This window comes from Heterostelium album (assembly GCF_000004825.1).
Source record: "Heterostelium album PN500 unplaced genomic scaffold PPL_scaffold13, whole genome shotgun sequence".
Lineage (NCBI taxonomy): Eukaryota > Evosea > Eumycetozoa > Acytosteliales > Acytosteliaceae > Heterostelium > Heterostelium album.
The window spans coordinates 576,046-596,339 of NW_008805075.1; the positions used below are offsets into that span (position 1 = coordinate 576,046).

Below are 20,294 nucleotides of genomic sequence, written 5' to 3' on the forward strand. Positions count from 1 at the left end.
AAAAAAAAAAAAAAAAAGGTAAAAGTATACTGATTTAAAAAAAAAGAAATAACTTTGAATTATGATTACCAATATATTTATATTAAAAATGCAGATATGGTATCGAAAATTATCTTGTTGATGCCAACAATGTAAAATCAAAAAAAAACAGATTTTTAAATGAAATTTCGACGAGAATTAAAATTTAACTTCATAATGAATAAAATCTTGTGAGACAAAGATGGTTTCTGAGGAGTCTGGAAAATCATTGTTAAAAGTTTCCGAGTTAAGTTATTGAAAATTTAGTTAATTGTGAGATCTTTAGTGTTGGTCTTTGACCATCAAGATTTCAAGCTAAAGAAGAACAAAATAATAATCTATTACATCATAAAGTTAACTCGGTATATAATAATAATAATAATAATAATAATAAAATCAAACAAGAGATATCTCTTGTTTTTTTTATTTAAATTATTATTTTATTAATCAATCAATCATCATTGTTAATTAATATTATCAATAATTATTAAAATAAAAAACGACAATCCAAATAGATAGAGATTATAAGTCAAGCGTGTGTGAGTGAAGTAGTGTGTTTGTTGACAAATATTAACGATTTTTTTTTTTTTGTTTTTTTTTTTTGGTGTTGACACACCCAATTTTAATTAAAATTTTGGCTTTCGAATTTTTTTGGCACTCGTGAAAATAAATAAATAAAAAACAAACAAAATTATTATTATTTTGTTTTTTTTTTTTAATTCTCCATAGATAAATTGTATACTCAAAACAAAACGTTCCAATATTCATTATTATTGTTTAGTTTTTTTATTTAGTTTTTTTATTTTTTTTATTTACTTTTTAAAAATATATATTTTTTTATTTTATTCTAGAACAGAACCTTTTCTTTTTTTATTTATTCTTTTTGTAAATATTTATATCAACAACAAAAGCCTAGACAACAGCAACAGCAACAACAATATCAATAATCATTTATAGTTTATATTTATATTTAAAAAACCAACACAATAGATATTTAATCTATATTAGTGTTGTAGCAATTAAAGTCAAAGTAAAACAACAAAACATAACTTTATAATAGTTTTTATTTTGTTTGAGGGAAAGACAGAATTATTTACAAAAACAACAAAAGGAAAATCAAACCTATCGATCTAATTTTACAATGTATATTTAAAGAGGAAGAAGTTGACTTTTTGTAATTCTTTAAAATTTCATTGTTAAGAAAAAAGTCAACTTTCTCTTGTTAACCATCAACATCAATTAGTTTGGACAAACATCACAATAGTCTTTTAAGAGATAACCAATCAAGTATTAGTCTTTGTATATAGTTTTTTTGTTTATAAGAGGTATTTTATTAGTTATTATTTAGTTTTAAACATAAAGATAGACAGATAGATAGATAGTGAGACTGGACCGACAGAGATAGTAAATAGTAAATAGATAGAGTATAATCATGAGTAGTTCACTAAATGAAAAAGTAGATAACGAACAGAATGCGACAGAGAGTAATATAGGCACTTCAACAACCAATACCAATAATAACAATAACAACAATATAGAGAGTAAAGAAGATAAAGATAAACAAATGGAACAACAACAACAACAACAACAACAGCAACAAAAAGAACCAACACCATCTGAACCAGCAAAAGCTGAGTTATGTAAAAATAATTGTGGATTCTATGGGTATGTTGTTTTGAATTGATCAAACTACAGTTTCTTAATTTAATTTTATTAATATTTTATTATTATTATCATTGTTGTTTTATTAGTAATCCAAAAACAAGAGGACTTTGTTCAACATGTTATAATAAAGAATTGAAAAATGAACTACAACAACAACCTCCACACATTTCGATTGCATCGGCAATGGCAACTTCACCGGACAAACCAAAAGCAGGAACAAAAAGATCAATTTATGAAGCAACTTATTTTGACCAACAATTGAATAGTAGTAATAATAATAATAATATAGTAACTAATACAACAACAACAACAACAACAACAGCTACAACAACTACAACAAACGAAATACCACTTTCATCTTCACCAGCTTCATCATCTTTTTCCTCTTCATCTTTAACACCAACCAAACAGATTCCACAGATTTCCACAAAAGATTCTTCTCTAGGCAGTGGAAATAGCAGCAACAGTAGTGGTGGTGGTAGTCCGAGTAGTAGTGGCAGTAGCAACGTTTTATTAACACCAACTAAATCAGCACCGATTCCGATTGGCGGTGCCAGTCCATCATCACCGCAGACACTCAACAATTCGCCGTCCGTGTCTTCACCAGTTGGATCACCCTCTGGCAAAGAATCGGCCAAGTGTGCTTATGATAACTGTGGAAAACGATTACCGGGTATAATGAGCGAATCAAATCGATGTAGATGCGGTGGCACCTACTGTGGTAAACATATGCACAACCATGAATGTCAATTCGACTACAAATCCATGGCGAAAACGACGATTGCAAAAGCGAATCCACAGATCATGGCAAACAAAATTGTTAAACTTTGAAAGCAAAACCAAAAAACCTCTCGCTCTCTCACTCACTCTCTCTCTATTTTGTTTTATATATATAATATAAATATACAGTATTATAATTATTATTATAAGTTAACCAGTTAGTTGTTATCATCATTTATCTTTTGGTTTATATATTTAAAGATATTAGAATTCTAATAATAGTTTACTTTTAATTTTAATTTAATTATAATGTAGAGAGGTCTGACCTTCTTTAGTATGAAATAAAAGTTTATAACAATGATATTTTTTACAATTACAAATATTGTTATATTATTATTATTATTCTTTATTACATTAGTTTGCAAGTTAGTATTCTTTTAAAAAAAGAAGAATTCCTATTAAAATAAAAGATTGATGTATTATTATATTGTTATAAGTCTAATCTTTTTGTTTCAAAATATATATTGGTGATATTCGTATCTTATAATTATTTACAAAGTTTAACAATAATAATAATCTTATATATATTATTATTATTTGATTTGCAAACCAAAATGGTAGCAATATTATTATTACATTTCCATTGGTGTTGGTTTATCTTCTTTTGAGTTGTTAAGATCAGAGTTGGTTTGACAGGTAGGTGAAACTTCAATCAATATCTCATCTTCTTCTTCAACAGTATCCAATTTCTTTTGGTGTTGTTGATTTTGTTTGAGTTGTTCTTTTCTTTTTTCCTATAAAATAGTAGTAATAACAAATATTTTAGATTAGTAAACTAATATATATAGTCTATTATATTGTATATTATATATACAATTTGTTTTTTAATTGAATCATGTATTATTTCTTTTGGTTCTGTATATAATATCAATGATTGATTTTTACTAAAAAAGTAGTTAATTAAAACAATATGTTAATATTTGATAATTGGTTGCAAAACCAATATGAATATAATTATCATAATAATATTGAGCTACTTACTTTTCAGGTATATCTATAGGTTTAACAGGTGAAATATAGTTTAAAGGTTTACTGTTTGGGAATAGTAATGACTTTATATCATTGGGTGGCATCATATCCATCATTCTAAGATTACTTTCAGATCTGATAAGTCTCTCGAGTGTATCATTCTTTGGTTTCGTCAAATAGGTGATACCATTACTACTACTGTCATTTGATTTCTGATTCTGTGGTATCAATGCAAGTTGTTTATTATTGATAATGAGAGGAGTTGGTTGTAATTTAAACATAATATTACTATTACTATTGCTATTATTATTTGTATTATCGTTTGTTAAATTCATATCATTTATATTATTTACATTATTATAGTTGTTATTATTATTATTATTGTTATTATTATTATTATTAAAATCGAAATCTATATCATAATTATTGTTATTAATGTTAATGTTAATGTTATTATTATTGTTGTTGTTATTGGCATTAAAGAAATGTAATGGTTTTGTATGTTCATGTTGTTGGTTATTATTATTCGGTTGAAATAGATGATCGCTGGTATCGTCGAGTGAGAGTACACCGATTCTGTCGGCCATTGTTTGCGACAGATATTTCTTGTTGTTTCTAATACTCTCTAGATCTTCATTCTCTTCATCCATTCTTCGTTTCAATTTGTTAATTAATTTCGTAGATGTTCCATTGACTTGTGCATGACCATTACCAACAACACAAATACCATTTGGAACAACTCCATTTATATTCCTCATATCAGAGGTTTGAGGACTAAATTCTTGCTGTTGTTGAAACATATTATGTTGTTGAAATTGTTGTTGTTGTTGTTGTTGTTGCTTAACTATATTAAATCTATTGGGTATATCCGTACTGTTTTTAGTTGAGATGCTACTATTATTTCGACTGCTGCTATTACTACTTTCATTAGAACTGTTTGAGTGCATTTATTTTATCTTAATTTAATGAAGATCTAAAATATTTTAATTTGAGTTAAAGTTCTACGTAGTTCAATTTATTTTGTCTCCAAAAAGAATTATGGATGAAATATTCGACTACACAAGAGAAATAATTTTTATTTTGGGTTTAAAAAATGATTTAAAAGACATTGAAAACGAAGAAGATACAAAATCAATAATGTGTAATATCAAAATCATACAAGCTCGATTAGCTCAGTCGGCAGAGCGTGGTGCTAATAACGCCACGGTCGCAGGTTCGATCCCTGCATCGAGCAAAAAATTTTAAAAAATTCAATCTCCGCCTGCGGACAGAATCAAACTCTATTACTCTCACATCTTTCCCATCTTTCCCATCAACCACAAGCGCACTGGTCATGTCTGTGAGTTCTTTGGTTATACCTTTACTGAACTATGCTACCCAAATGAGAATTTATTCTTCAAATGCAGGAATGTATATCATTATGGCAGGTACTGTCCTGTGAAATGTTGGGTGATGGTACCCGATACAAACTGGAAATTAACGTCAATAGAGCAGTCACTCATTTCACTAAATTGATACCAATTACCATAAGCTTAACATCACCATCGCTAATTCTATCTCCCAAGGAGTCACTGTCGTTTGCTCTGCCATGACGCGTAAATCTGATTGGAATCTAAATCCTTCCAACTACGTGCCACCAATTTGTACTGTTGTTCATCAACACTCAACTACTGTTAGATCTATTCTGTCCTAATAATACTCAACTTATTAAGGTCAGTGGTAATGATAAATATAATAATTCACATTTTCCAATGAGTGTAAGTGATTCCAAATTCGGTGGAAATCTACTTATCTTTATATCTCCCTCCAAAGAAGGAAGTTTCTTTGTCGATGATAGGGAATGAAAATCTAAAGAATTTGATTGAATATTATATGAGTAAACTCTCAATATTTCCACAGTGTTTGGTATGAATTCAAATGAAAAATCATCCAATTCCAAAGTCATCTCCAATTGTTTGACACCAATAGGATGCCATCGGCTTCCATACGATGTCGATAACCAATAATAGTTAGGTTTCTGACACTCGATGGTATACTCCCAGGGATCAATCTATTTGAAATCTGCCGTTTCACAAAAGTCAAGACTGGTGATTGTAGATGGAGTGACACCAGGTTCAATATAGTTATTATTAAATATGATAACGTAAAGTTTCAGGCTGGTACTGATTGTGGAAGTGAAACATTTGAATAAAAATAAAAAAATAAAAAAAAATGATCATTGCATGACTAAATTAATCATTCTTTTATAAAATGTTTGTTTATTCTTTATTATTAATGATTATCTTTATAAACTCCATTGTTGAACTATCTATCTATCTAATTAACCAACAACTTAGGTTAACCTCAATACCTTAGTCTAATCTCCAAAACATCGGAGATTTTTAATGACTGAGTTATTGACTAATTTAGAATCAAAAATAATTATTTTTAATAATACTTTTATAGTATTATTTAAATTTATCTGTTTTAGATATTAAACTGTGTATTGTTATTGAATATTGTCACCATTTCTAGGTAGCTATCGTTCAAGGTCGACATCTACTGCTACGACGTGTAAATTTAAATCATGTTACTTATAAAGAAAAAATGATGATTGCTTCTCTTATTATTCTTTTTACATGATCATTTTTATTTGAAAAATGTAAAAATCGTTGGTGGAAAAAAAAAAAAACCACGTGGTCGAGGAAAATTTTGGACATGAGGGATTCAGGCAAAACAAATTTTTTGCATATTTATTTGCTTTAGCGTTAGTATGAAGAAGAAATAATCACTTCATATTAATCACTATTTATTCGGTTATATATATATTTATTTACAAAGACCAATAATAATAATGATACATAAACAACTTCTTTATATTGTACTTTCTTTGTTATTGTTATTGGTTGGATTAAGTAGAGCTCAAAGACCATGTACACTTCAGAATTATAACGGTGACTTTTATGACTTTTCTGCTTTGTAAACTATCGATATTCAACATCATTGATTTGCTATTTTTAATTAAGATCATCAGATCATCAGATCGTCATCATCAATTTCGTTTGCTAATAATTATTATTATTCTCTCTCTCTTTGTACAAAAATAAAAAACAGATCTGCAATCAAAGACTATTCAATCGCTAACAGCGTGCCAGACACATACTATTTCAATATCTGTAAAGATTCGATATTCTGCACTACCAAATATCCAGGCAGTGCTTCATGTCACTCCGGTTCTTTTGCACCTGGAGTTCCCTATGCAAACATCGGTCAAACAAGTACTATGACCATTTCTCCATTACGTATGAATTGAACAGAAAGAAAAGAAAATTATTAATAGTTAGGTTTACTTACTCTCTTACTGAATTATTATTATTATCATTTTCATTTATTTATTGTTAGCTGGTGGTAATAAAGGTGGTCAAATTCAATATACGAATGGATCGTATTGTTCAGATTCATTACCGATCTATAGAATGATTACTATAGCAATGAGATGCTCCGATGGTCCAACCACATTGATCTATGTAGATCAACCATCGACCTGTGTTTACTACATTGAAATGAGTAGCTCTCTAGCATGTCCAGTTTCATCAAGCTCGACCACCACCTCGACCTCGACCTCGACCTCGACCTCGACCTCTACCTCTACCTCTACCTCGATATCAAACTTGGCTTCATCAACTTCGGCTTCCTCGACAGGAACACCAAGCTTTTCAACAACAGGCAATCAAATCATCAATGAAAACACTATTTCAACATCCGGTGGTATCACTGGAAATGGTATCTCAATATCAAGCACCGTTGGAACAAGTACAGGTTTAGTAACAACATCGAGTTCGGGAATTTCTTTTTAACTAAGAACATCAATGAATGTTCATGTTTCATTCTCTCTCACTTTTGTAAAAGAATAGTCATAAAATAAAATAAAATAAAAAACAATTATTTAATTTATAGAATTTAATAAATATATTTATTTATCATTATTACAAGTTGTTTTATGTTGAGTCGATTGGTGTTGTTAACTCTATAGTGTTGCTGAAGCTATTGGTGGTGTCAATGACATTGTTGATGTTGTTCTTGTCGATGTTTTGGTTATTAAAATTGGAAATGAAATATACACAAAATGTTGTTGTTGTTTGTTGTTTGATTGTGTTGTAATCATAATTCTAATTAGACAACCATGGATATGTGGTGAACGACGAACCCAAGAATCTACCGGTACCATTCTCTTTGATCGCAGCTTCATAGATAATGTTGCCAGCAACTTCGGGTTCGAGTTCACCTGTAAAGTTGTTCATTGGTGTTTTGACGAAACCCGGTGCACTGAATGAACTTTGAATCCGTCGGCAGCCAACTCCTTTGACAACATAACAGTGAATGCGTTGCGAAGTCTTGCTACTGTTATAGGAGAGTGAGTTGATCTGTGCAAATTTGTAGTCAGTGTAGTTCAACAGACTCAACGATCCCAAGTCCGAAGAGATATTCAATATCACTTTGGCAGCTCCGTTTCGAAGTAGCGGTAAGAACAGCTGGGTGACTTCGACTACTCCAAAGAAGTTGACATCGAATGTCTTTCTCAGTGACTGGCTGTCGTACGTAGATGTTTGGTTGACACTCAGGAATACACCGGCATTGTTGATTAGAATATCGAGCTTTGAGTTTGTTTCTTGGCTGCCTGTACACTCTCGGCATTGCCGACCTCCAATTGTACGAATCTAACATCGGCATCTGGATACTCCACAGTCAACTCATTCTTTTAATACCCTCAGCTTCGTTTCTAGCGGCTACATAGGTAATGAATCCTTTACTTGCAAATAACTTAGCTGTTGCTTTACCAATTTTAGTAATTAAATAAAATAAAAGATTCTATTTATTTCTTGCTACTATTATTAATAGTTAACTTGTTGTTGTTTACTGATTTGAATTATGCTTTTGATCTACAACATCGTTTTTGAATGCGCTGCTATTTATACTTTTCAATAATAGTTCGTAATTAATATGCTGACTATGCATTTTGTCTGGCTAGTCTTCGGTAAGCATATTCTATTCTATTTGAATTATAATAAATTATATAGATATCTCAAAATGCAATTTTGGTAAAAGCTGCAGAAGAAAAAAAATAAAAACTAAAAGCACTGAAGATTCTTTTAGAATGATCGCCAAGCTTTTTTTGGTTGTGTGATTATTTAATTTTTAAGGTTTCTTGAGTTTTTTTGCTGTGAAAAATGGAAAAAATCGTTGGTGATGGAAAAAAAAAGAAAACCACGTAGTCAAATAACATTTCGGACATGAGGGATTCAGGCAAAACAAATTTTTATGCATATTTATTTGCTTTAGATAGAATTAGATGAAGAAGAAATAATCACTTCATATTAATCACTATTTATTCGGTTATATATATATTTATTTGCAAAGACCAATAATAATAATGATACATAAACAACTTCTTTATATTGTATTTTCTTTGTTATTGTTATTGGTTGGATTAAGTAGAGCTCAAAGACCATGTACACTTCAGAATTATAACGGTGACTTTTATGACTTTTCTGCTTTGTAAACTATCGATATTCAACATCAATGATTTGATATTTTAAAATTAGTTCATCAGATCGTCATCATCAATTTCGTTTGCTAATAATTATTATTATTCTCTCTCTCTCTTTGTACAAAACAAAAATAGAACCTCAATTAAAGACTATACAATCGCAAACAATGATCAAGACATATTCTACTTTAATATCTGTAAAGATTCAGCATTCTGCGATACTAAGTATCCAGGCAGTGCTACTTGTCACTCCAGCCATTGGGAACCTGGAGTTCCCTATGCAAACATCGGTCAAACAGGCTCTATGACCATCACTCCTTTAGGTATGTTTGAACGATCAGCTGATTTATAATATTGATAGATTTACAATTTATAAATGAATAGAGATATATATATTGAAAGAGTAAGCAAATCATTAATCATTAATCATTTTCATTTTTTTATTGTCAGCTGGTGATAATAAAGGTGGTCAAATTCAATATACGAATGGATCGTATTGTTCAGATTCATTACCGATCTATAGAAAGGTTACTATTGCAATGAGATGCTCCGATGGTCCAACCACATTAAACTATGTAGGTGAATCATCGACCTGTGTTTACTACATTGAAATGAGTAGCTCTCTTGCATGTCCAACTTCATCAAGCTTGGCTTCATCAACTTCGGCTTCCTCGACAGGAACACCAAGCTTTTCAACAACAGGCAATCAAATCATCAATCAAAACACTCTTTCAACATCCGGTGGTATCACTGGAAATGGTATCTCAATATCAAGCACCGTTGGAACAAGTACAGGTTTAGTAACAACATCGAGTTCAGGAATTTCTTTTTAACAACAAATGAGTGGTTGGATGAATGAAGTGAAGTTCATTCTTCTCTCACTTTTTAAAAACACACATGTAAATTATATTATAATAGAATAAAAACAAAATCTACAATTATTTATATATATTATTTATTTATCTTTATTACAAATTGATTGAGGTTGATGTTGGGGTTGGCGAGATTGGTGGGATAGCTGGAGGATTTGAAGCGGGATTTATGGTTGGCGTTGCTGTTGCCGGTGTTGAGACGATCGGTGTTACTGATGATATTGGCGTTGCCGATGCTGTTGGTGTTGCCGATGCTAGTGGTGTCAATGCAATTGGTGTTGCTGTCGGTGTTGATAGTGCTGTAGGTGTTGTCGGTGGCGATGATGGTGTTGGTGGTTTCTTGATTGGCACCATCAGTGGCTCCTTAAACAGTATCTTTAGATATTGCATTAGAGTATACTTTCTAATGCCGTAGGTCAGCAGGATTCGCCTGTCGTTGCTCTTTAGCAAACGGTGTGGCCATATCGTTGATTTCGTGATGATCTTCTTGAGCACCTTGCAAATCTCGGGACACGACTGTCCAACTTTGCTGTTGGCCAACGACTTGTACTTGTTGATTGCGTACCGACCGAATGCCTTGCTGAGCACCGTCGATTCGACGCGTTTCGTACGGCAGACATCCTCTTGCTTCAAGAGAAGATCGTAAAAGCCAATGCAAGCGTACCTCGTATAGATATCGTCTTGAGTGTGCTCCATGTTGACACCGTTCTTACCGATACAACACAATGCACATTCCCGTTCGGTATTGGTGACCGTCTGCTCGTTGTCGTTGGCCAGTTGTTCAGAGGAAGAAGAAGAAGAAGAAGAACCGGCAGCAACAATAGTAACACCACCAAGATGATAATGATCCTTTGACGAAGGTTGGTGATGATGCTGATGCTGTTGATCGATTTCAACACCATTTTGAACAGGTGAATCCGGATCGATCTCCATAAGTTCAGGCTTTGTTTTCTCTTGTTGTTGTTGTTGCTGTTGTTGTTGTTGTTGTTGTTGTTGTTGTTGTTTATCTTCTTTGGTTATAGCAGCAACTCCCATTGTTACACCATCAACAGATGGTGGTGTTATTTGTTTATCTTTATTGATGTTGTTGTTTCTGTTGTTTGTTTTGTTTTTGTTGTTTTCAGGTTTTATGACATCGTCATCGGAAACACCCATTTCGTTGGTATCGTAGTCCTTCCTTAGGTAGTGCTTACACTCGCGACAAACTCGTAGTTTGAGCTCTTTGAATGTCTTGAGAATCGAAAAGTAGACTTTTCTAGGTTCGGCGTCATACTTTGATTTAATAAACTCGAGAGGCTTACTTTTGTCTTTATCTTTCTCTTTTTTCTCTTTCTTGCTCGGCGTAACTGTAGTGCTATCGATGACTGACAGCTTATCATGCTTCTCCTTCAATTTCTTTGGTGTTTGTGTTTTACTAGGTTTTTCTTTTGTTGCAGTCATTGTAGTTGTAGTTGTCGATGTTGCCGTCGATGATGCTGGTGTCGATGTGAGTATTGGTGTAAGAGAAGAAGATGGTGATGGTGATAGTGAACTATGTGTAGTTGTCGATTTGTCATTATTATTAAAACTATTATTATTATTGTTATTCTTATTATAACTATTGACATCAATGATACTGTCAGGCAAAAGATCACCAATATGTACTTCTGCGATTTCCTCACCATCTCCACCTGAATAAAGCCAATCATTATCGTTGTCACTATAGTCATCTCTATATCTCTTTCTGCCATCCTTTGTATCGTCACTAAGATGATCATAATAACCTAGATGACCACCATGACCACTAAAGTCTACATTATGACCCTGATCATGAGCATGATGACTGTCAATTTGCATTCTACTATTACTATTATTATAATTAAAACTATTACTATTACTATAATTGTTATTATATACATCATTAATTTTATAATTATTATTATTGTTGTTTTTGGTATTATTGTTGTTATTGTTGTTGTTATTATTATTGTTTACATTGATAATATTTGGATGATTATTAATACTTTTGTTACTATAGACTTGATTAGGTATAGTAATACCATTATTATTGTTACTGTAATTTGTAGAATACATTGAATATGATGAAGTTGTTGTTGTTGTTTGTTTCTGTTGTTGTTGTTGTTGTTGCTGCACAGTGGCGGTGGTATTGGTATTGAAATATTTGGATTTGGCATAGCTATCTACATTCGGAATATTATGTTCAGTATTATTTGGTCTAATGGTTATTGAATTCTTAAATGCTTGGTTATTTAAGTGTGATGTGCTTGTTGGTTTCTGTTGATGCTCGTCAGCAGTGGTGCTGCTGCTAGTGCTGGTAGTAGTAGTCTCAGCAGTCTCAGGTTGATCACCTCTGTATCTATTAATGATCTTACTCCAATTATTACTGATAACGGCACTGGTAAATGAATCCACTGTAGCTTTGACATCTATACGTCTAATACCACTGGTGTTATTGTTACTATTGGTTGGTGATTGTTGTTGTTGTTGCTTTGGCGATGGTGGTTGTTGTTGTTGTTGTTGTTGTTGTGGTGATAATTCATTTGTTCTCATTCTACTATTACTACTACCATTATAACTAGGTAGATGACCGACAGCTTTAAATTGGTGATTACAATGTTCTAGTGCACATTTCGAGCATATTAAACGATGATCACAATCGACACAAACAAACTTCAACGTCTTATTGTGTGATGAGCAAATAAAACTTTTCTCAATTGAACTGTCATATTGATGTTGTACTATATGTGGTTGTTGTTGATTAATATGTTGTTGTTGTTGTTGTTTGGTAAGCTGATATTGATGGATATTATCCATTTTAAAAATATATAAAAATATATAATATAATATCTAAAGATTTAAAAAAAAAAAAAAAAAAACAAAAGATTGATTCAATCTTTAAACAACTAACTAATTACAACAAAAATAAATACTTTTTATCCTATCTTTCTATCTGTCTATCTATTGAAAAAAGTAATTTAAAAAATGAAAAGTGAAAAAAAAACACCAATAAAAATATTTAAAAATGAAGAAACAACACAAGCATTAACAAAGTTATTAAAACAAATATTTACTAAAGATATTTATATATATAACTATTTATTTATTAACTAAACAAACTAAATGCTGGTTGGTTACAAATCAAATGAATGAGAGTTATTATGGAGAATACAAACCAACAATGAAAAAAACCAAATCCCTACTTTTTTTAATTTGGTTTTTTATTTTTAATAATTTTATTTATTTTTTTTTGGTTGGACCACACAACGAAATGTGAATTTGACAGAAATTTTTTAAAGCAGACTCATTTTTTACAGCACATAACACACAAAAAAAAAAAAAAATGTGACAACAAAAAAAAAAAAATGAAATTTAAATATAATCAGCGAATTATTGTTGTGTCAACTTTGTTTGCACGAGATAGATATATATTTATATTAAATATTTAAAGTTAAAAAACTAAATTAATATAATAGAATATATAAATAAACATAAATCTATAAAATATTTTGATTTTAATATTTGTTTGTATGAATAAATTGCTACACTAGCGACTCATCAATTTTTTTTTATTATTGATTTTTTGTATTTTTTGTCGTTTGGGTTTTTTGTGGGTGGTATTTGACATGTTGTTTTTTTTTTGTGCTTTTTTTGTGGTGTTGTTATTTTTGCTATTTTTTTTTTTTTTTGATTGTTGTGTTTCGTCAATAATATTTGATCTTGTCAGAAATGACAGATCTACACAGCGGACATGAAGATAGATTGTTGGAACATTGATCGCAAAGACATCGGTGTTTGCAAGGCAGTAGAATGGTGTTGATAGAACGATCAGCACAAACCAAGCAGATTTGTGATTCCTCTTTCTCCTTTTGGAGTTTCAAGAGTTGCTGGGTGAGAAGATTCTGTTTGGCCATGCCGACTGCCTTGAGACCCTTGTGGTGAATCTCCTCGAGACGATCGAGATCTTTCATGTTGAGCTCCTCGAGTTTGTCACCGACGAGATGCTCCACCTTGAGACTGTCGACCGCGAATCGCTTCTCAATGAGCGATTGGACATTGTGAAACTCAGTGGTTTTTGATTGGAGTTGCTCAACGGTTTCCATTAGCTTCTCTTTCTCGCGGTTGAGCTCTTGTATCTGGATCTCCATGGCTTTGTAGACAAAGCCGTCAGCTGCATTCTTTAGGCGTTGCGAATCGACCAACTCTGCCTGGCTGAGCATCTCTGTTAGATCTTTGATACTGCTGGTAGGCGATTGTTGTTTGCCAGGCGATGACACTTTGGTGGAGGTGGAGGTAGGATTCTCTTTGAGACTGATCTTCAGCGCCTGTGAGAGCGATGCGATAATATTGTCTTTCTCTTTGATAGAGACATTCAGTTTGGTAACAGTGTCTTGCGCTTTTATCTTTTGTGATTGCTCCTTCTTGAGTGTCTGTTCCAACTTTGACATCTCCTTCTCGAGAAATTCGTATTTCGTTTGTTCGGCAACCATAGAGCGGTGTGCCTCCTTCGATTGTTCAAGCTCATTCGATATCAGTGTTTTCTGTTGTTGCTCCAGTAGCAGTTGCGCCAGTGCATTCTTTAGTTGAGATTGTAAATGAATATTACTATCGCTTGTGTACAATATAATATTATCGGCAGCTGCTGATTTACTTGGTAGTGACGAAGCAGCAGGAGTGGAAGTCGTTAGCGGCTGATTTATATTTAATAAAGGTGGAGTTGTTGTGGGTGTAGATGTTGCCGATGTCGATGTTGTAGTGGTAGTAGTTGTTGTTGTGGTGGTGATGTTAGAGTTATTGGCAGTTGATTGAACCATTGGTGAAAGTGTAGCTTGTTGTTGTTGCTGTTGTTGTTCCGACGTCAGATTGGATGTTGGCGGTAGCAGTAGTTCTCTGGGAGTAGGCATTAGACTCTTTAGATCTAACACACACATATCGCTGTACAAAACTCCAGATGAACAACCACCGTAGACAATCATCTCTCCTGTCTCCAGCAGATTGCTGGTGTGGTGAAACCGGCTGAACAACGTCAGTCCGGCGATGGCAGGCTGCGGAACCCAGCTCCAACTCTCAATGTCCAGAATGTGAACGTCGTTGAGGAAGTTGGTTTCATTGCAACCGCCGTGTATCACTATGTATTTACTGCCGACGCTGACCGCGGTGTGTCCGTGTCGCGGCGACGGTGAGATTCCACTCGGTTTGATCTGTGTCCACACGTAATCCTTGGTATTCAACATCCAGACATCGATCAACGATCGCTTTCCATCGTATCCACCGATGAACACGACATTCTCAGTCTCTTTGATATGGCTGGCAGTGTGGCCAGTTCGCCCGCTCGGTCCGGATCCGCGCACCGACGGCTTTATCCAGCGAATAGTATCGCTCTGACGCTTTGGAAACTCTAAAATATACAAACTCGTAAAATACTTTGCCGAGTGATTACCACCAAACAAAACCATCCTATTACATCCACCACTGACACTCTGAACAAAAGTACATGTATGTCCTGCTCTTGCTTCCGGTTCTACCTTGTCGAAATGAAAAGTACTCCATGACATTGTAGCTATTATCATTATTATTGTTATGAACAATGTGTTGTTAGTAGGTTGTTTCAGATAGATTATTGTTTTTGTCTGTTTAGATCATTTGTATTATTATTACTATTATACATACGTAAATTTAAACAATATAAATCATTTAGATATTTCTTGTTGTTACGACCACCAAATACCATCACTGAAGAATCTTCAACGAGTGTAGCGGTATGTGCATAACGTGAAGATGGACCTTTCCCCAGTGTGTGTAGTTCATTCCAGACACTAGAGGTAGAGTCGTATACACAAGTATTGGAATACAAAGATTCACCCTGTCCACCAAATATAAACACTCGCTTTCCTATCGAGACAGAGGTATGTCCCCATCTCGCTTCAATCGAAAACAATCCACCACCAATCTTTGTTCCACTGGAAAATGTTATTCTATTTGCTCTCAAGATAGTCCGAGAGACTTCATATTTTGTTTGATCTAAAAATATTATAATTATTATTATCAATACTCATTTTCTACTAAACTATTATTATTATTATTACTATTATTATTGATAACTTACCATCAGTCATCTGTCAAAGCAATTATTTAAAATTGCTTCAAATTTCAAACTCTATAGATATTACTCTTTGATATAAATAAATAAATAAACTGTTGTTGTGAAAATAAATAAATAAATATATGTTGTTTATGCTAGATAAATAGATACTACTACTTTTTGTATACAAATTAATTATATACTATATATATATTGGATAGACTGTTTGCCGTTGTTGTTATTCTAATGAAGTTGATTTAAATAGACTACTAATATTACTATTACTTTTAATATGATTATTCATAATAATAATAATCTAAAATGTTAAACAAACAAAGTTTAATTTAATCTAAAAATATATATATATTCCTATCTATCTATTTTTTTAAAAAATAAAATAAAAACTATAATTAGTACAATGAATGTAAATAAATAATCAAAAAAAGAATTGAAGAGTTATGTTATTTGTAAACAATATTGTCTGTTTGTTTTGTTGTGTTTTGTTTTGTGCAGTGTTATTTTGATATTTTTAATTTTCCGAAGTGTTGTTTAATTAATGTTGAAATTATAATAAATGTTTTGTGGTTGGTTTTTTGTTTTTTTTTGTTTTTTTTTTTTGATTAAAGATGTGTCGATTGCTTTGAAGAAAAAAAATAGTTAACAATTTTGTAAACAATACCTTTTCTGTTCTATTATTACAATAATATTATTATTTACATAAGTAAGTCAACTATAGTTGTAGTTTCTAGTTTTATAATAATGATTTAATATAATATTAAAACCAAATTATTCAAATTTATTTACTATTTTGTGTTTAAAACAAAAAAAAAAAAAAACTAAAAAAACCAACCAAATTTCACATTTTCATACGACTTCTGACCAAAACATGCGTCTTGAGCTTAACACAATTGTGTGTCGGGTTTGTGCAAACAAAAAATCTGAAACTTAAAGGGTAATCAGAAGTGATTTTTTTTGCTTAAAAAAACCAAAAACTGAAAAATCACAAAAAGCAAAAACAAAAAAAACAACAAATACTTACTTTTTAAAAGATGTAATATATGATGATGTAAATAACAAAAATCTTGAATATAATACTTAAATAAGTAGAGAATTAACTAAATAACTAAATAAATACAATCTACTTTTCTAAAATAATATTGTTATTGTTTTATTTACTGGATGACTGATTAGTTAATTGAATTGTAATGTAATGATGATTTTATTAAAGAAATAATAATAATAATAATATAAAATCTAAATTTCAAATCTATATGTCAAACTATAATAGTTATTATTGTATGGATATAAATAAAAAAAGAAATTATATTTAATGAAATGAAATAGAACTTTGTGTACTGACTGGCTGGTGGAAAAGCAAGCTTAATTTTGAAATGCATTCTCTTGCTGATGGTAAAACAAAAAAAAAATTTGAAAAACAAAAAGTTGGGTGGGGTATAAAAAAGGTTTTAGACTTTCACATCATGAAAAACTCACACACACCTCTCCATAAAAACTTATTCTTGTTAATATCATACCTATCAAATCCAAAAAGAAACAGCATATATAATTACTTAGATTTTTAAAATTGTAATAATAATAATTGTTGTTGTTGTTGTTGACAACCTACCTCCTACCATAACCCATCACCACCTTCCCTCACTTACTCAACAAACACAAAACCAACTTTTCTACTCACACAAACAAAAATAAATAAATAAAAATATAAGACAATAATAAACTCCAACTTTAACTATTTTAGTTTAATTTTTTGAGTGTTAGTTAAGTGTGCTAGGTGTGTTGGGTGTGGTGGTTGATAAACATAACAGGTTACCATTAATCTTATTAACAAGCATGCCTTAAAATAAAAGTTATTGTTATGATTGTTGTGGTGTAGTTATCATTGTTATTGTTGTAGAGTTTTGCACTTGTAGACAATACAATTGATATCAAAGTATTAATATCCAAAAAAACCACCCGCTATTTGAAATAATGAATTCTGATCTTTGCACTCAAAATTACAATTTATTTTTGGTTTATTGTGTAATTCATACCTAAATTTAATTTATTTTAACATTTTCTCACCTCTCTTATTTTAAAAAGAAGAGTGAATGAATCTGTCATTAGTAAAACAATAGTTAAAGCCGAATTTATAAAAAAAAAAAAGGTTTAATTAAATAGTCACACCAAGGTGGTCGTTGGATTTAAGAATAAATAGCAGTAAAGCAAAGCAAAGCAAAGCAAAGTAAAGTAGAGCAAAGCAAAGCAAAGAAAACGAACATGTTATTATAAATTACTAACGATCATACAAACAACAACTAAAGTTCTCAAAATCTGAAATCTTTAAATAAAGTATTAAAATATTAATATTTTCATTCAAAACACTCTAAGATATTGATACTTTTAAATATAAATATTATTTTCTTTCCTTACAAGTATGGTCTATATATACTGTTTACTGTTTTATTTTATTTCATAATAAATATTTATTTACACTCTTTAAAATCTCCCTGATCTGAAATCACGAATTGCTTGATCAATTTCCTCTTCTGTACACATAACACTAATGATTTATTTATTATTATAAAATTAGTAAAAATGAATTTTCATAAGAGTTATATATTGATTATAAATATAATATACTTACAAAGGTCCATATTGGCAAATTGGTTCACCAATGGGTGCTGCACTTAGCAACATGAATCTTAAACCTTTATCGGATGCAGTGATGTCGATTCTAGTTTCATTGTTGCTGCCATCAAGAACTGCAAGTTGTGATTCTTTGACGAGTTTGGCGTTGGTGTCAGGTCCGAACGTTCCTTCACCAGAGATAATGAAAACGAATGAACTGTGACCAACGGCGATGTCAGTGCTGAATTTAACACCGGCTTTCAAATCGATATCGAGGAACAGTGGTTTGGTAACGATATCTTTGACAGCACCTTTAGTCTCCTTATAGTGACCTGCGAGTACCTTGATTGCGTTGCCATCCTCTTTGACAACTGGGATGTTCTCTGGCATAATATCTTGGTATCTTGGTGCCATCATCTTATCTTTGTGAGGCAAATTTATCCAAAATTGGAAGCCCTTTAGTTTACCTTCATCTTGCATTGGCATCTCAGAGTGAATAATACCTCTTCCGGCGGTCATCCATTGTACAGATCCTGGAACCAACAATCCACGATTTCCCTTATTATCTTTATGTTCGAAACTACCTTCTAACATATAAGTTACAGTCTAATAATATTACAATATTAGTATATATAAGCCAACAACTTTGTTGTAAAAGATATTTGATTTTACTTACTTCAAATCCACGATGACCATGCTCTGGGAAACCTTCGATATAATCATCGGAATCATCCGATGCAATATGATCCAACATTAAGAATGGATCTAATCTCTGTGGTTTGGAATAACCATTTCTAATTGGTAGCATTCTAGTGAGGTTTACACCTGCACCATCTGAAGTCTTGAGGCCATCTGTAATTAATGATACTACTCTCGATGACATTGTTATTGTTGTTGTTGTTCTTACTTAAAATGAAATTATAAATTTAATAATTATTATTTAGATTGATTTATATGTTTATTTATTTATTGTTATTTATTTAAAAAAACTGATAATGATTTTAAAACACTTGAAAATCAAGTTTAAATAGTTTTCTAAAAATAAATGATGACATTCTAATCGTTTAAATCAAATTAATAAAAGATCGATAATATGTTCGTGTACACTAAGTTATACAATTCTGGTCTTTTTTAAATTATAATAGATTGTTTTTTCTTATTCCGGAATTGGTATTCACCCTTTTTTTTTTTTTACAAAAAAATCCAAATAAAAAATTAATTTATTTTGTTTAGAACGTTTGGCTCTGGTAACAAAAAAACTGTGGTGATTTGCTGGTGAAATAAATGATCTAGATCATAGCTCTTGTTTATATATAAATTTTAATTTTTTAAATTCTTTCTATTTGATTTTTTAGTTTATTTTTAAATAAATTTACTTCAAATATCTTTTTCTTTCTTTATCACTGACAATGGAATAAATGGATGTTCATTAACACACTTTTGTTTGAGCGCAAGGTTAATAATCAAATGGAGACATAAACATATGAATTGATATTATTTAAGTCCATCGTCGTTTGGATTCTGCCAAAGAAAAATCTGATCATTTTTGAATAGACTTCCATGCAATCAAAAAAAAAAAAAAAAAAAAATTTTGTTTTTAATTTTGAATTTTTTTTATTTTTTTGATTTTAATTGGACCACACTTGCAAGCTTTTGTCTCTGCCTTTTTTTTTTTCAATAAACAAATATCATTGCGCTTGTGTTATTTTTTTTTTTGCTTTTAAGGTAGTTAATCAACATTCCATCACATTATAAG

At 31.2% G+C, this 20,294-nt stretch overlaps 10 protein-coding genes and 1 non-coding gene across 11 annotated transcripts; 4 read left to right on the forward strand and 7 right to left on the reverse strand.

Annotated features, from left to right (window-relative positions):
• Positions 1-1,450: 1,450 nt before the first annotated feature.
• Positions 1,451-2,514, forward strand: PPL_11357 (uncharacterized protein; the record flags this gene model as incomplete). Its single annotated transcript, XM_020582113.1, has 2 exons — positions 1,451-1,683; positions 1,770-2,514. 2 exons carry the CDS (start codon positions 1,451-1,453, stop codon positions 2,512-2,514), a joined length of 978 nt encoding a protein of 325 aa, XP_020427416.1.
• Positions 2,515-2,675: 161 nt separating this feature from the next.
• On the reverse strand, positions 2,676-5,377 carry PPL_11358 (uncharacterized protein; the record flags this gene model as incomplete). The annotated part of the gene is made up of 6 exons (XM_020582114.1): positions 2,676-2,837; positions 2,959-2,980; positions 3,040-3,197; positions 3,278-3,347; positions 3,445-4,276; positions 5,221-5,377. 6 exons carry the CDS (start codon positions 5,375-5,377, stop codon positions 2,676-2,678), a joined length of 1,401 nt encoding a protein of 466 aa, XP_020427417.1.
• PPL_11359 lies at positions 4,594-4,666 on the forward strand. The gene has a single exon. It is a non-coding gene; the product is annotated as a tRNA-Ile (tRNA).
• An 888-nt stretch (positions 5,378-6,265) lies between the features above and the next one.
• PPL_11360 (uncharacterized protein) lies at positions 6,266-7,336 on the forward strand (the record flags this gene model as incomplete). The annotated part of the gene is made up of 4 exons (XM_020582115.1): positions 6,266-6,390; positions 6,526-6,713; positions 6,814-7,235; positions 7,274-7,336. The coding sequence occupies 4 exons, from the start codon at positions 6,266-6,268 to the stop codon at positions 7,334-7,336; spliced, it is 798 nt and encodes a 265-aa protein (XP_020427418.1).
• A 244-nt stretch (positions 7,337-7,580) lies between these two features.
• On the reverse strand, positions 7,581-8,427 carry PPL_11361 (uncharacterized protein; the record flags this gene model as incomplete). The annotated part of the gene is made up of 4 exons (XM_020582116.1): positions 7,581-7,737; positions 7,871-8,066; positions 8,178-8,221; positions 8,330-8,427. 4 exons carry the CDS (start codon positions 8,425-8,427, stop codon positions 7,581-7,583), a joined length of 495 nt encoding a protein of 164 aa, XP_020427419.1.
• A 415-nt stretch (positions 8,428-8,842) lies between these two features.
• On the forward strand, positions 8,843-9,792 carry PPL_11362 (uncharacterized protein; the record flags this gene model as incomplete). The annotated part of the gene is made up of 3 exons (XM_020582117.1): positions 8,843-8,967; positions 9,095-9,282; positions 9,410-9,792. 3 exons carry the CDS (start codon positions 8,843-8,845, stop codon positions 9,790-9,792), a joined length of 696 nt encoding a protein of 231 aa, XP_020427420.1.
• Positions 9,793-9,927: 135 nt separating this feature from the next.
• Positions 9,928-10,185, reverse strand: PPL_11363 (uncharacterized protein; the record flags this gene model as incomplete). The annotated part of the gene is made up of 1 exon (XM_020582118.1): positions 9,928-10,185. One exon carries the CDS (start codon positions 10,183-10,185, stop codon positions 9,928-9,930), a length of 258 nt encoding a protein of 85 aa, XP_020427421.1.
• Positions 10,186-10,234: 49 nt separating this feature from the next.
• Positions 10,235-12,645, reverse strand: PPL_11364 (uncharacterized protein; the record flags this gene model as incomplete). Its single annotated transcript, XM_020582119.1, has 2 exons — positions 10,235-10,380; positions 10,545-12,645. The coding sequence occupies 2 exons, from the start codon at positions 12,643-12,645 to the stop codon at positions 10,235-10,237; spliced, it is 2,247 nt and encodes a 748-aa protein (XP_020427422.1).
• An 887-nt stretch (positions 12,646-13,532) lies between these two features.
• PPL_11365 (RING Zn finger-containing protein) lies at positions 13,533-14,276 on the reverse strand (the record flags this gene model as incomplete). The annotated part of the gene is made up of 1 exon (XM_020582120.1): positions 13,533-14,276. One exon carries the CDS (start codon positions 14,274-14,276, stop codon positions 13,533-13,535), a length of 744 nt encoding a protein of 247 aa, XP_020427423.1.
• Positions 14,277-14,349: 73 nt separating this feature from the next.
• Positions 14,350-15,944, reverse strand: PPL_11366 (Kelch repeat-containing protein; the record flags this gene model as incomplete). Its single annotated transcript, XM_020582121.1, has 5 exons — positions 14,350-14,405; positions 14,435-14,746; positions 14,969-15,388; positions 15,499-15,849; positions 15,935-15,944. 5 exons carry the CDS (start codon positions 15,942-15,944, stop codon positions 14,350-14,352), a joined length of 1,149 nt encoding a protein of 382 aa, XP_020427424.1.
• A 305-nt stretch (positions 15,945-16,249) lies between these two features.
• Positions 16,250-19,421, reverse strand: PPL_11367 (pirin family protein; the record flags this gene model as incomplete). The annotated part of the gene is made up of 6 exons (XM_020582122.1): positions 16,250-16,259; positions 16,628-16,655; positions 16,950-17,025; positions 18,440-18,470; positions 18,555-19,144; positions 19,215-19,421. 6 exons carry the CDS (start codon positions 19,419-19,421, stop codon positions 16,250-16,252), a joined length of 942 nt encoding a protein of 313 aa, XP_020427425.1.
• Positions 19,422-20,294: the final 873 nt, after the last annotated feature.